Source organism: Telmatherina bonti, assembly GCF_933228915.1.
Source record: "Telmatherina bonti genome assembly, chromosome: 16".
In the NCBI taxonomy this organism is placed as follows: Eukaryota; Metazoa; Chordata; class Actinopteri; order Atheriniformes; family Telmatherinidae; genus Telmatherina; species Telmatherina bonti.
The window spans coordinates 24,897,086-24,911,640 of NC_136614.1; the positions used below are offsets into that span (position 1 = coordinate 24,897,086).

The following is a 14,555-nucleotide window of genomic DNA, read 5'->3' on the forward strand; positions in this document are numbered from 1 at the left end:
TATGCCAAACAAGATGGAATTGTTTTTAATGTGAAAACTTTGCAAAACTGACTGTTCCTGGGATAGGCTCCAGCCCACAGACAGTACACTGGAAAAATAGTGTATAGAAAATGGATGACTGGATTTATCAAAACACAGGTTTAAAGGATCATCCACAAATTTAAATTAGGGTACTTTCAGGATTTACCTTTACACCAATAAACCTAATGTAAAGAACAAGTTTAGCTATTGCATGACTTTTACTGTGGAAAAAGTGCCTTCATCCCCTGGTTGTCTTATCAATACCAGTATCTGGAAAAGCCAAAAAAAATAAAAAAGCTTGAAAAGAAAGAAAGAATGGCTCCAAGATGTGCAAATAAATAAAGCCAGGTATTTAAAATATATGGCTCCAGTGCGTGTTCAAATGTAAATATGTGTCAGTGGCACTTCCAGGAATATTACGCCTCAAAACCAACTTCCCTCTGGGTTTTTGTGTATGTGTGCAGACCCATACTACTGTGTGTTCGCCTTTATCTCTTCTGGGATTTACTCCAACTTCTTAGTAGTAATCCCATTTCTTCTAATCCAGCCCTCCTAGATTCCCTCTAACATCCTCTCACACACTCAAGCCCACGCATGTAGACTACTTTCTCCCATTTGGACCAGCAACCATTCATGTTGTTGGACTACTGCTGTCGTTGCTGTGGATTCACACTTATAAAACGCCATGGACCCTTCACCCTCAAGAATGCACCCAGTGATACCTGGGTAAGGACATTAGAATATTAAAATGAAATGGTAGAATAGAAACATAGCCCGTAGGGAAGGTAAGGAGAGGCATGTAAATGAATAACCCATCACAGAAAATGGTTTTTATTTGGTATAGTGCCTCTCATAAATTGCTTTTTTTTTTATATTAGTATAAAGAATTATAAGGTGACATCAGTAAATAGGATCTGACAATGACTATTAGTAGTCATATAGTCTGTAACATTGGTCCAAAACTATTATATCAGACGATTGCAGCATTGTCTTTGCTGCTTGCAGCTTGGTGAGTGCAGCAAATTATTACATTAACTGTGGTTTGACCATCATCATTACAATCATATGTACTTTAAAATGATCAGAATTATTAATAATTTACCAATTTGGAGAAACTTCTGTTTGTGTGACATAGTTAAATTTGAAGTCTTAAAGCTGCTTTCTAGGTCAAGTTTCTGACGCACAGCCCATCTAGAAAAGACAAACAAACCAAAGTTAGCCCAAGGTGTTTAGCCGTCTCTGAAGGTATTAGGATGGGCTCAACTACTTTCCTAGTTTCTGGCTCACCCATGCCTTTCTGGCCCCAAGAACAAGAAGAAAATAACAGTACTAAGGTTATCTATAGAAGTTGTTCAGTAGTCAAGTGAGGCAATATCCATATCAGCCTGAGGATATTCATTTTCGGGCAATAGCCGGAATTAAATTCCCAAAACATAAAGCTGTTATTGGAGAATATAAAACTTGGGTCATGTAAATTTTAATGTATTTCAGTTCATATATTAATGTAGTTTTATTTAGAATCAACAGCAAATTTTTATATAGCTGCACAGTGATACATAGAGCAAAACACCAACATTAGGATGCTAACATTATGCTAACATGTACATACTTAGCTGGTATAGTATGTTAAATGCTGCATGAACATGGAAATACAAAGTTTAGCTTTTAACAAGCTAATATTTCCCAAGTATAGCAAAAATTGGAGCATCATTCTATGTTTATTTTATGACAAACCTGCTCATTTTAACTTTGAAACATTTTTCCTCTGACAGGTGAAAGTGTGCTATTCTCCTTTGACACACTCTGTTTCACTGCAGGCCTTTGACTTGCACCAACAGGAAATCACAAGTGTAACTAATAAGATTAACAATGACCCCCACTTCCAAAGGTGTGCCAGTAATCCAGTGAGCCTTGGCACTGGCACACCTGCACTGAATGGAGCTCATTTGTGAAGTAATTAGTTACGCTTTTGTTTGACAAGCTAAAATGTCAGCAGTGGGAAAAGGTCTTTTATCTCTCCCCCCCCCATGGAAGCTGTGTCACTTATTTCCTGTAAAGGCTGCAGATGGTCATCTGTAAAAGGAGACTTAGCAATCATGCACTGCCCAATTGCTCACAGAAAGGTTTTGCTTTGTGAGTCATGCCAGAAAGCAGACATGATACACATAAAGCATTACGCTTATGCTTGCTCTCATATTTACTGTTTTCTTTTGTTCTATACCACCTTGTTTGTTAGAGCAAATGTCTGACCATGTCTTGTAGCAAACAGCACAGAATTTCATTCACTCTTACTAAATTTTATTGATTAAATAATAATAATAATAATAATAATAATAATAAAAACTCCCACAAAACAGGTTTTTCATGCTCAATCACTCTTGTATCCTCAGGTTGTTCTGCAGAATCTGTTGATGTGCATGGTGTGCTTCTACTCTCTCTACTACATTGCAGTCAGTCTTTGCATTGGACTGTTCAGGTATACTCATGACACCTGCAAAAAACAAACTACATTTTTTAGACTCAAAGATCAGCCCGAGCTGAAATATGCTTCAAGGGTACACTTGTTGATCTCTTTTTTTAATATATTGAATGTCAACAGGGTTCATGAGATCAACAGCTTGTTGACTCCATTTGACTACACAACACAACCATCATGGCAGAATCCCAAATACCTGGGTGAGTCACAGAGAAATTTAACAAATTGCATTGACTAAAATACTAAAAGATAACATTTTAAAGGTTTTGTTAGCCTTAAGAATACTAATGTTCTGCAATAACGTTCGGCAAATCTTGGCAAAGGCACAAATTGTGCTTTACTGGGTGAACGACGCACTCCTGCTTACTTTGTAAGTCTTATCTGGTACAAAACATGATCTGCAATGGAATACGATTCAGTGTCAAAGAAATGACCAAATACTTTGTCAAATATTTTCTCCAACTAAGGATTAAACTATTTAAACTGATTAGTTTGCAGTGATATTATTGATATCCAAACTACATACTTAGCTAACACACTTGGCGCAAAGTACCTTCCCAGTTTTAATTCTATATGAAGCAAATATATATCTTCATTAATGAATTATGAATGTAGTAGCGTATTTACCTTATAACGGTACATGAGAGACCTAAAATAGTTTGTTTCTGATCTTGCGGGTGCAGAAAAGGAATAAGTATGCTCTCTTGTAGTCTGAGTGCTTTGCATGTTCAATACACCATCTCCTTAAATGCATTAGTCCTTTTTCCGATTTTATATTTCAAAAGGCCACATTATGCTTTTCATGTGGATTCTCATAGATTTTCTTCATTGTTTTTTTTATTCTGAACAAACACTGTGAAGGTTGGAATAACTGTCACCACTAAACTGAATAATTTTCTCCCACAGTGAACACTTTGAACTATCTAAGAGAATTAGTTTGTACTCCAGCTTCCTTCAGGTCTCTTCCCCACCAAATAACACACTTGCACTTGTGTGTTATTTGGTGTCATGAGAGATAAGTTGCAGCTTGTTTGGCCTCCAACAAGCAATGCCCTTGAAGGTTCTGTGTAATAATTACCTTCTCAAAAATCAGGGTACACTGCATCTTTCATGAGGGGAACCTTATAGAAACTGTAAAAACTGAGCGTCTTAGACAGAAGGTGGCAAAAGCTGCTGGGAAAATATACAGAAAGAAAAATGAAAAGTGATTTCTGAACATTAGAACATATAAAACTATTGTTTTGAAGACTTCCATGAACACAATTATTAACATATTAATGGAGATAGTTGTTGTCTTGAGCATGTTGCCTTGGTTAATTTACACAGATAGAATACAATCATTACATCCACAGGCATTAACTGAAATATAAAAAAACTGTACCTTGACTAAGTTACTTAAACATTCTTTGGTGTTCTAATAGTAAAAGAAAATAGCAGGCAGAATTGCTACAAAGAACAGCTTTCATGTGTTTTCCCCCTTCTCCCTGTCTGTCTCTCCCTCTTCAACCTTCAGTTGGTGTCATTTCTACAGAAGTGACCTATGTGTTGGGAGGACTGGTGTTTGCCTGGATTGTAGAGGAGTGGGTTTGGGATTACGCCATAACTGTCACACTGCTGCACGTTGCAATGACTGTGGCAGGTAAATACACGTTCATACATAAGTGGATCAGTAGAGCAACACAGCTGATAGGATTGCAGGCCCAGTTATGTAATTGGATATAATGACCTGTAAGTTGTTTCAGAGATTTATAGAAAATCATGAAGGCACAATCTAAATGCTTGTCCAATAAACCAAACTAAAAGTATGCTGATATTTATAAATATTATTTGTCTTTTAATGTAAACTATTGTGCAGATTCACACAATAATCACAATATCCTACATTTTTTTCACAGTGATGTCAGACTTCCCTTCAGCTGAGCACTGGTGGGTTGCTCTGGGTAAGCGCCATTCTTTTTTCTTCATATCTGTATCTCCTCATGTATCCTTATCTGTCCCTAATCTTTGTTACACTCCACATGCAAAAATCCTGTCCGACATTCCATCTCCCTCCCCAACTGAGCAAGAAAAGACTTTTTCCTTTCCAAATGCATAAAACTAAGATTCAAGCTTCTGCTGCTGGCCTGTAAACCTTCCTCTCCTCATTCTGACGATTTGATTCTTCTCTCTGCAGGTTCGGGATTGGTGATGATGATATTTGGAGGACAGCTTCTCGCCTACAAACTATTCAGGAACAACTTTGTCTATCCTGCTGAACTTCAGAACTTCTAATGAAAACAAGGAAAGCTTTTAACTGGCTTATTGGTTAATCCTGGGTTAGATATATATGCCAGGCAATGCACTTTGTATTTCATGGCTAGGTTTGTGCAAATATTGGTATAAGCAACTAAAACATGCCCATAAAATAGATTATATGCCTATATATATATATATATATATATATATATATATATATATATATATATATATATATATATATATATATATATATATATATATATATATATATACATATATATATATATATATACATACACATTTTTTTTCTTTTAAAGCAACCACAAATATCACTAGCAACCACTATATCTTTCCATGTTACCTTGGTTCATTAGAGGATAGGGGGATGTTATATTGTGCTAAAAGTCCAACTTTGTCTATCTAATACTTTTTTTTTTTACTTGTACTGTACAGTTTGAATGTTTTATACGGTTTATTTAAACTATTCTGGAACTAATTTTGAGAAAGAAGCATTTTATTTATTTCATAGAATGTGCTATGACAGATTTCTATTTATATAGGCTAGCGGTCTACTTATTTGATCTTTAAGTAGACAAATAAAATGTGTGTTATGTGTGGTGTTTAATCATCTCTGCATAAGTTCATATCTGCACAAGTAAAGATAATTTTATTTCTGTTATGTTTAAAGTTTTCATTATCACTTAACCTGTCGTTCAGATAAACTATTTTTTTCAAAGGATTATGTAAGAGTCTGAAGTTTTTTTTTTTAATTAAGACATATTTATCCATCTGTATGCATGTGGACTTGTGCCAAGCTATTCCATCTATTCCACTCCCGGATTTTGGAGCTACTCTGCAACGACCCTGACTCTTTTGTAGGAGAGCATTGTTATCCTGGAAGATGGAATGAGGTGACAGATTTCTGAGCTATGGCTAACTCTAACCAACTGGCTCTCATTTCAATATGTTTCATCAGTTAGGTGCCAGTCTGATGCAGACATACCTCTGCAACAGAAACAAACCTGCAACTGAATATCAAAACAACAGTAAAGCAACAGGAGAATTGTTAGGTTATTACGGCCCATTTTTGGGAGGCATTGCACACATATATTGTTATTGATCATAATAATTACAAACTATGCCTCATTTATTGTTATTAAATAACAGAAGGTGCTATTATTAAAGGAGAAAATTATTCAGCCAAATAGAAAAAAAATCATGGTTTTGGAATAGTTTTGCACACACAGCCTATATAAACTTTGCACAAAAAGTAGAGAAGTTTGACTTCAGTGAATTTTTTTTTTTTTGTTCTCACGATGTTTGTTGGCAGTCATGGTTTAATAAGTCTGTATATTGGATTGGATGATTGGAGTTATTATACATATTGACAATTTAGGAACTGATTCATTTAACAAACAGAGGCCTCTGTGGCGTATATGTACGTCCGTACGTGTGTTTTACGCCAATTAAAAAGCCTACGTCTTTGAGTTGATTGGTCAGACTCAGTAAACTCTGCACACAGTTCGCGAACCGGTCCGCAGGAGAGGTTCGTTCATTGAACAGCCCACGTGACACAGTTGACCCACGTCTGAAAACAGAGACAAGAGCTGGAAAGAGCCCGAATAAATTTCCTGACTGGCAGAAAGTCACAGAACCGACTAAATGTCAAGAAACGGGTTAATATCGGATAACTGGAGGATAAGAAACGCTGACGTCGAGAGGCTGACGTCGAGCATGCGGGTAGGTGTCGCGTGTTTTAGCAAACAAGTCACTTCAACTGAACAGTTTTTTTTCTGCATATTTAGTCTTAAAATAATTGTATTACATAGCATTCATAACTGAGTATACTGTCTTGAAAACGACTACTTTGTCCATTTTTGTACCAAATTATATGCAATGCTATGCTACAGTGATGAGGTTAATGCTGTAGAAAGATTCTGCATATCCGCCCGCCCTCTCACAATCTGGACATTCAATCCTAATTCCTCTTAGTGTATTAAGCAGTAGTTCTTTCTTTAAAGATGAATGAATATTGGTCATTTAGTTGTCCAGAAGTCTCCCATGCTTCAGTTAAAGGTGTGCATGACTAGAGCTCCTTGATTCCTGCAATATTAGCGTCAGCATATATAATGAAGAAAATTAGGTCTATATTCTGTAAAAATTATTTACAATATCACTCAACTAAAACTGGTATCTATTGCACTGTTAAGTTTACTGGTGCCTGGAATTATTTTCTTCCCACTGTAGACTCCTTTTGAGCAGCTACGCCAACACATGGATGACATCTTGGGAGATGGAGGGATCCTAAAGGAGGTGGTCCAGCCAGGAGAGGGTCCACCCATACCTCTTAATGCTTCATTAATATGTAACTGTTTGAACAAATGTTCTTCTAATTCTTTTATGGCTGAATTTTGTTGTTAATGATTTTGACTTTTTTTTTTCTTCCCTCCATAGTCCATTACTCTGCTTTCCTGGAGTATTCTGATCACCCTTTTGAAACCAACATCCACAACAAATACCCCCCAATAATGAAGTTGGGAAGAGGTACGGCATTTTTCATGCGCGCTTCATCCTATTAACTTAGAGATCAGTTTTTGAAAATCACCATTCAAACAGATGTGACATTGGCGGGACTAGAGCTGGGTCTGATGACCATGAAGAAAGGAGAGTTCTCTCGTTTCCTCTTCCATCCCCAGTATGCGTACGGGGAGATGGGCTGTCCTCCTTTCATCCCTGCGGCTGCCACGATTCTTTATGAGGTTCACATCATCGACTACCTCGACTCAGGACAAGTGGATGACTTTATTGCTATGGATCCGGTAGGGAATCAGGCCTAAGGACATTAAAAGTTTATCTCTTAAGACATAGTTTAGACAGTAACAAATGCATGCTGATTGCTGAACTCATGTAATTGCAGAGAGCCATCGAATTACATTTCCTGGCTCTACAAATATGTACATATAGATACACATGAGCTTCTCTTTCCAGTTTCTCTTTCTTATGCACTTCATGAAAAACTAAGGCTTCATGTGGATTGTTATCTGTCTCACATTTTCTTCCCTCAGGAGGGGCAAAACAACGTTTCTCTGGCCACACTTCTGGAAGTTGTCAACACATTACGCAGCTTTGGCAACCGATGTTTCTACCAGAGTCGATATGACAGTGCCAAAGATCGCTATAAACAGGTACATCATATTCCTTAAAACAACATTTAATTTTATCAGCTAGGAAGGTGCGATGCCTCCATTTTTTTTTTGTGGGCTGACTAATATGCGATGGCTGATCCGCTGTGCAAACAGGCAGTGATGCTACTTGGGAACAGAGAAACCCAGTACGAGCCAGAGAAGGAAAAGATCAAGACAGCTTTGCTTCCTCTCTATCTAAACCTTTCTCTCACTGAGCTCCGTCTGGACAGCCCTCACAAAGCCCTGAAATATGGCAACAAAGCCTTAGAGATAGACTCTGCCAACACAAAGGCTCTTTTCCGCTGTGGACAGGTGAGATGGGGCTTTTTTTTGTAAGCCATGAGATAAAAAATGCTCCCAGATGCATGAGGTGCATGAGATTATATGTTCTGTTTTTAATGTTGTTAGAAGCAAGGACAGCAGGAAATGGCAGAAAATTATCTGTTGGCATTGACTTTGCCTTTTTTTGTTTTTTTTCACACAGTTCAACATAAGCAAAATTAAGAGCATTTTAAGAAGTTTCTTGCCTCACTTAATTTTTCAACCTAATGCACCTTCCCTAGGCCTACATGGAGCTGCATGATTATGTAAGCGCTCAGGAATACCTTTTAACTGCACAAGCGAAGAAACCGTTTGACAGCGACATCAACAATCTCCTAAGGAAAGTAACAATGTAAGATGGTTTAATGTGCTATAACTGTGATCTGGTCAAGTTGTTCTTCGTGTGGCTGTGGCCATTTGAAAGGCAAAAACATCTCAAATATACAGTAGCCTGAAAATTACATTAGTTTAACCTCTTTATTTACAAGGCCTATTTTTTTCCTTGTCTTCAAAGTGATATAACTCATATGAATCAAGTATATTTTCACACTTAAAAGGCCTTTTTTTGCATCAAAAGAAAGTGGAGAAATATTTTTACAGACGCGTCGAAATAAAGATGTGTTATCGTGTCAGACTAAATCCAATTGGAATAAGTTAGGAAATTTGATAAGTAAAAAACATTAATGGAAGCTAAAAAAAACCACAAAAGTGAATCTGAGCAGGTTTACAAATGTTTTAATAGAGGTGTTATACAGGTAAATATTTCGGTGTCCATCATCAATATCGATGATGACTTCTGTCAAGGTTCAGAGTGAGGAGTATGAAAGGATAGACTCCAAATTCACTTCAGGGGATCTAGACAGAAGTGAACAACAAGATAGTGCATACTTAACTCCAGGCCTTTCATGAGTTTTTTTCAAACAAAACTAACAGGAGAACATTTTAGCTTGGGAAATTTACAAGCTGGAATAAAACTTTTGACCACAAAACATTAAAAGTGAGACGTGATTTCTATTTCTGGATGCTGGTTCACATAATAATGAGTGATGAGGCTGTAGACAGCAGAGTCTCTACTTTTATATTACACATTGTTTGTGTAGATTTCTTGAACAGGAAAAATAAGCAGATGATCTAAAGTTGACTAGGGATGTCATTATTACAGATTTTTTTAGTAAAATTATTGTCAAAGGAAGAATCACAATTTTACTATTATCACTATTGTTTTGTGGTAATTATTTTTCCAACATAATAAATGAGCCGCATGCTTGAATTGGTGTTTCGTCATACTGCCCCCTGTACTGGTTAAAAGTAAAGTCTGTCTTTTCAGATTTGGACAGTTCTCATTAAGGCTTTTCATGTTGACACTTTCATCTTCTAGATGCTACAAAGACAGCTTGAACAAAGAGAGAGACTTGTACTCAAAGATGTTCAGAGAAACAAACGGACAGTGAAGATGTCTTCAAGTGATCATGGTAAGAATCTATTAACTTTCTGGTTGTTCACAGATTGTTGAATCCAAGCATATTAAAGGAAAGTTGAGTGGAAGGAAAAAGTGTGGTAGGAAAATGTGCACCAGCTAAAGAGCTAACTGCAGCCTTGAGAGCATTGTCAAACAACATCCATTCATGAATTTGGGAGCTTCACAAGGAGTGGACTGAAGCTGGACTCAGCGCATCAAGAGCCACTACGCACAGACATGGGCTACAAATATCACATTCCTCGTGTCAAGCACCTCCTGAACCAGAGACAACATCAGAAGCGTCTTACCTGTGTTGAGGAGAAAGAGGACTGGGCTGTTTCTCAGTGGTCCAAAGTCCTCTTTCCAGATGAAAGCAAATTTTGTATTTCAGTTGGAAACCAAGGTCTGGAGGAAGAGCGGAGAGGCACAGAATCCATGTTGTCCAGTGTGAAGTTTCCAGTCAGTGATAATTTGGGGAGCCATGTTATCTGCTGGTGTTGGTCCACTGTGTTTTCTGAAGTGTACAGTCAAGCACTTCATGCTTCCTTCTGCTGAGAAGTTTTATTGAGATGCAGATTTCATTTTCCAGCAGGACTTGGCACCTGCCTACGCTGCCAAAGGTACCAAAATCTGCTTCAATGACCATGATGTTACTGTGCTTGACTGGCCAACAAACTCACCTGATCTGAGCTCCATAGAGAATCTGAGGGGTATTGTCAAGAGGAAGATGCGAGACACCAGACCCAACTATGTAGATGACCTGAAGGCTGCTATCAAAGCAACCTGGGCTTCCATTACACCTGAGCAGTGCCACACGCTGATCACTTCCATTGCCACACCGCATTGATGCAGTAATCCATGCAAAAGGAGCCCAAATCAAGTGTTGAGTGCATGGAAATTAACACTTTTCAGAAGTTTGACATTTCTGCTAAAAGTAACAGTTTTCCCATTGATCTTATGTAATAATCCTATTTTCTGATACACTGAATTTTGGGTTTTCATTATCTATAAGCCACAATCATCAACATTTCAAGAAATAAATGTTTGAAATGTTTCACTCTAAGTGTAATGAATCTATATATTTTGGTTTCACATTCTGAAATGAGTGATGAAAAATATGGAACTTTTTCATAATAATCAAACTTTCTGAGATGTGCCTGTACAACATGCAGGAGAGTGGCACTTAAAAACCTAAATTGGACTTATGACTGTAGAATTGCTGAGATTTCTGTATGGAGGAGTCAAAATTTTTTCTGATCTTCATTTAAAGGAAATTATACAAAACTGTTGATCTACTTATATGCTTAGTAGGTTTCTAAACATCAGTCTACATGCGACTTTGACCATTGAATGTGTAGCAGATGCATTGGACGGTGAGAAGTAGTTTATGTTGGGATCCAGCAGAGGGTGCTGAAGCATTATCTTCACAGATTTATAACCTGGTAACTTGTCAATACATGATACGATGTTATGTTTGCTATGATTTCATAAATTGAAAAAAGCAGCCCCTAAAATTATAATCATCACACAAGCTGTGGTTGTTAGTTTTAGATTTTTACACCTGAGGCAGCAAAGTTGTAAAAACCTCTGATGTACTTCACAGATGCGAATGGGGATTTGGTGCATTTCACCTTAAGTATTCCTTATACTGTCAACATGTACAGATTTCTGCAAGTGTATGTTGCTATCTTTGTGTCCTTTTGTAATTTCTGTCTCTTAAAATGTCTATCAATGCCCACATGCAAGAAAAGAAGCAGCAGGCAATAAGATAGAATAGGAATGAATGCATCTTTATTGTCCACCAATGAGTAAAATTGTATTTGGCTTACAAATGCAGAAGAGATGATATGCAGTATTGCATGGGTACAACAAATATCAGAAATTGGATGCAATGCATTACATTAAAAAGACTTTAAAAAGGTAGAAATAAAAAAGTTAAACACTGAATGTGCAGCAGCATATGTGAATGTTCTAGTCTTAAACATTTCTTTTGGAAACTTTCACATTCACATAATGATCAGATTCGTGTGGGGTTTTTTTTTGTTATTTAGGAATGGCCCACACCAGCAAATCTCTCTCCAGCCAGTAAAAGACAGTTTTACCTTGACTCTTGTCTTATTTTTGTTGTCTTTTCTCTCCTTTCCTCTGTTCCTCCTAAAATGTAAGTAACACCTAGTAACTTCTCATTTCAACCCAAATCAGTTCAGTTCAGCCTTTAAGTCATTGCATCAATTTCAACAGTGAAATTAAAGTGCACGTCAGTCAGTGCAAAGCAGTCATCACAGAAGACATAAAAGTTCAAAATATATGAAAATCCCAAGTCGGGTTAAACAAAAAGAAAAGACAACAAAAAACTTGAGTATAACGCAACACTGTTTGAATTTAGCAGCATTAGGTCGGGAGATTTCAAAGGGTCATTTATTTAGTCAGAAAATGTCTGTTTCATGTTAGCATTTAAAGTGAACTGACTTTAATCACATGTCTTTTCATGTTTTTTCAGGTTTCAAGATCCAGCAATTAGTTTTTTTTTTCCATTGCTGCCATTGTTGAAGGTTTGTGCTCATGTTAAGAGAAATTGTTGGTCATTTCTTAAGTTCTTTAAAAACAAACAAAAAAACTGAACATTTTTCATTTATTACTGATGTTCTGTGGTTCTTGTTCTGTCCTTGGATCATTTCTATCCTTTGGCTTTTCTAGAGTGAAACATTTGCATGGGCTTTAATCACCATCGATATAATCAAGAAAAATAAATGTTTCAACTTTTGAACTTTCATGTCTTTATTGAAAATAAATTAGAGCATTTTCATGATATTGAACTTGAGTCCACCTTCAAGGTGATTTATTCTGGGAGGAGCTTTCTAGTGATACTTTGCTGGTGTTTGATTTAATTTCCAGGTAATTTTGTGTTTACAAAATAAAAATTGGACAAGTTAAACTTATGCAACAAAGTATAACACCCTCTTTGATAAGGGTAGCCCTGGTGAGTAACCGAGGACTAAATATTCGGATTTAATGTCAGTCCTGCCGGTGGACTTTTTCCCAGAACAATCCAGGCTCCGCTCATTTGATCTAATCTCAGCAGATGGACATGGGGAGCTTGGGGTATAGTAAGTGCAAAGTGTTGCTTCACTTGGCCTAATTACGTGAGAATGAAGCCTTAGTGACAGTGGGAGGGGAGTCCATTTGATGATGATCTGAAGTGTCACAAGCTGTTTTATGTACCAACAAAAACCAAGGGTGGCATAGATGACCACAGGAACCTGCTCAGTTATGGAATGAACTGGGTGATGGCAGCAGAATGTCAAGAGTTCAAAAGATATCAGACATTTTAGATAAATACTTAACAGAATAAAAAAGCTATTGTAAATCTGCTTTTCACCAGGATTTATTGTAGGCCTTTGATTGTAGCCATCGATCTTCTGTATGGAACATTCTGGGCCGATTGTCTTTTTATTTAACCACATACTTAAAACACATGGTGGGATAAAGTAGAGTAGAATGACGGGAGATCAGAAGTGGGGAGGAGCAGGACAAAAATCTTATTGGCCTCGCTGGTTAATCCACTTGTCACAGTGTGTTCTACCATCATCTCCCAGCACATGGCCAGAGAGTCATGCTCTGTGAAAGACTGTTAGACTTGGCACGAAGGCAGATGGGCACAATGGTCTCCAGAATTGCACAGTACCTTCATCTCAGGTAAGGAGGTAGATGGGTGAGAGATGAACTGGATGTGTGTGCTGTAAAAAAAAAAATCTTAACATTAGTATGTATGCAAGTGACTCTCTTTTTAAATAAACGTCCATGCTCTAACTACTCAATGTGGTACATTGGAGAGATTGTGATATGCAGCACAAATACTTAAGCCATGTAATTTAAGGCTTAGGGTGTGCATTTTCCTACAGTTTGTCTGCAGTGATCATTCATGCTCTGCACTATCCATGGCACTGATTTTTTTTTTTCCCTCAGAGTATTCAAAGCTGCACAAGTTTTCAGCGTAAATCTTGTAAACCTGCATCATCAAATACTTAAGACATGCATGTGGTGTGTTGGCTGGAGATGTTTCCCCTTTAACTCAGAAATTATTGTTATAATATGTAAGAAAAAAAAAAAAACCCACCAAAAAATGCCATTATAACTTGATTCCAAAATGTTACTGTAGTCAATATTCATAGAGATAATAGAAAACCAATCTATGGGGGGCATGAACCGCCTCCTGCAAATACATGGGGTAATGGACAACAGTGGAGAGGAAAATATCCATCAGAGCTAGACTCAAGAAAGGCAGCTCGATGGTGAAATTATTAGTTCTATTAGACTGAGGAAGAACAAACAAAACCCTTTATAATTTTTTAATTTCTCATCTTTTAAAAGAGCCTATTTTGTTGTTCATGTTCTGAGATTTATAACACTTTCAAATGAGCTTACTAAACAAGCAAACAAAAAAAAAGATTGACTTGATTGTCAATCTGAGGAAATCATATATAAAACGTTTCAAATTAAATGGACTTGTCCATTTCCTAAACTCGCTCTTATATGGATCTTCTACCCATTAAAACTGGTGGTCTTTTTAAAACACTAGCCATGTATTTTGTAGAAAGCTGATAGTCTATAGATCAAGGGTGGCCAAATCTTGGCCCAAGAGTCATAGTCCTGCAAGTGTTCAGAGTTTCCCTGCTGCAACACACCTGCAGTGGTGCAAAAAATGGGTATGTACTATATGTGGTGCATGAGGTATTACATGAGGGGGCAGTGGGGCAAAACGATGGAGGAACAATTATTTCAAGTATAGCTGGAATATGAGTTCTGTTGCTTAGTGATGTCACTGCATAGCCCTCAGAAAGTAAGTTATTGCGCC

General features: G+C 37.2%; 2 protein-coding genes across 2 annotated transcripts; both read left to right on the plus strand.

The window, feature by feature from the left end:
• Positions 1-654: 654 nt before the first annotated feature.
• On the plus strand, positions 655-4,768 carry tmem244 (transmembrane protein 244; the record flags this gene model as incomplete). Its single annotated transcript, XM_079255612.1, has 6 exons — positions 655-747; positions 2,412-2,497; positions 2,621-2,697; positions 4,011-4,136; positions 4,393-4,437; positions 4,671-4,768. The coding sequence occupies 6 exons, from the start codon at positions 655-657 to the stop codon at positions 4,766-4,768; spliced, it is 525 nt and encodes a 174-aa protein (XP_079111738.1).
• A 2,241-nt stretch (positions 4,769-7,009) lies between these two features.
• Positions 7,010-9,639, plus strand: fkbp6 (FKBP prolyl isomerase 6; the record flags this gene model as incomplete). Its single annotated transcript, XM_079255596.1, has 7 exons — positions 7,010-7,100; positions 7,190-7,279; positions 7,352-7,554; positions 7,801-7,920; positions 8,035-8,232; positions 8,484-8,593; positions 9,603-9,639. The coding sequence occupies 7 exons, from the start codon at positions 7,010-7,012 to the stop codon at positions 9,637-9,639; spliced, it is 849 nt and encodes a 282-aa protein (XP_079111722.1).
• Positions 9,640-14,555: the final 4,916 nt, after the last annotated feature.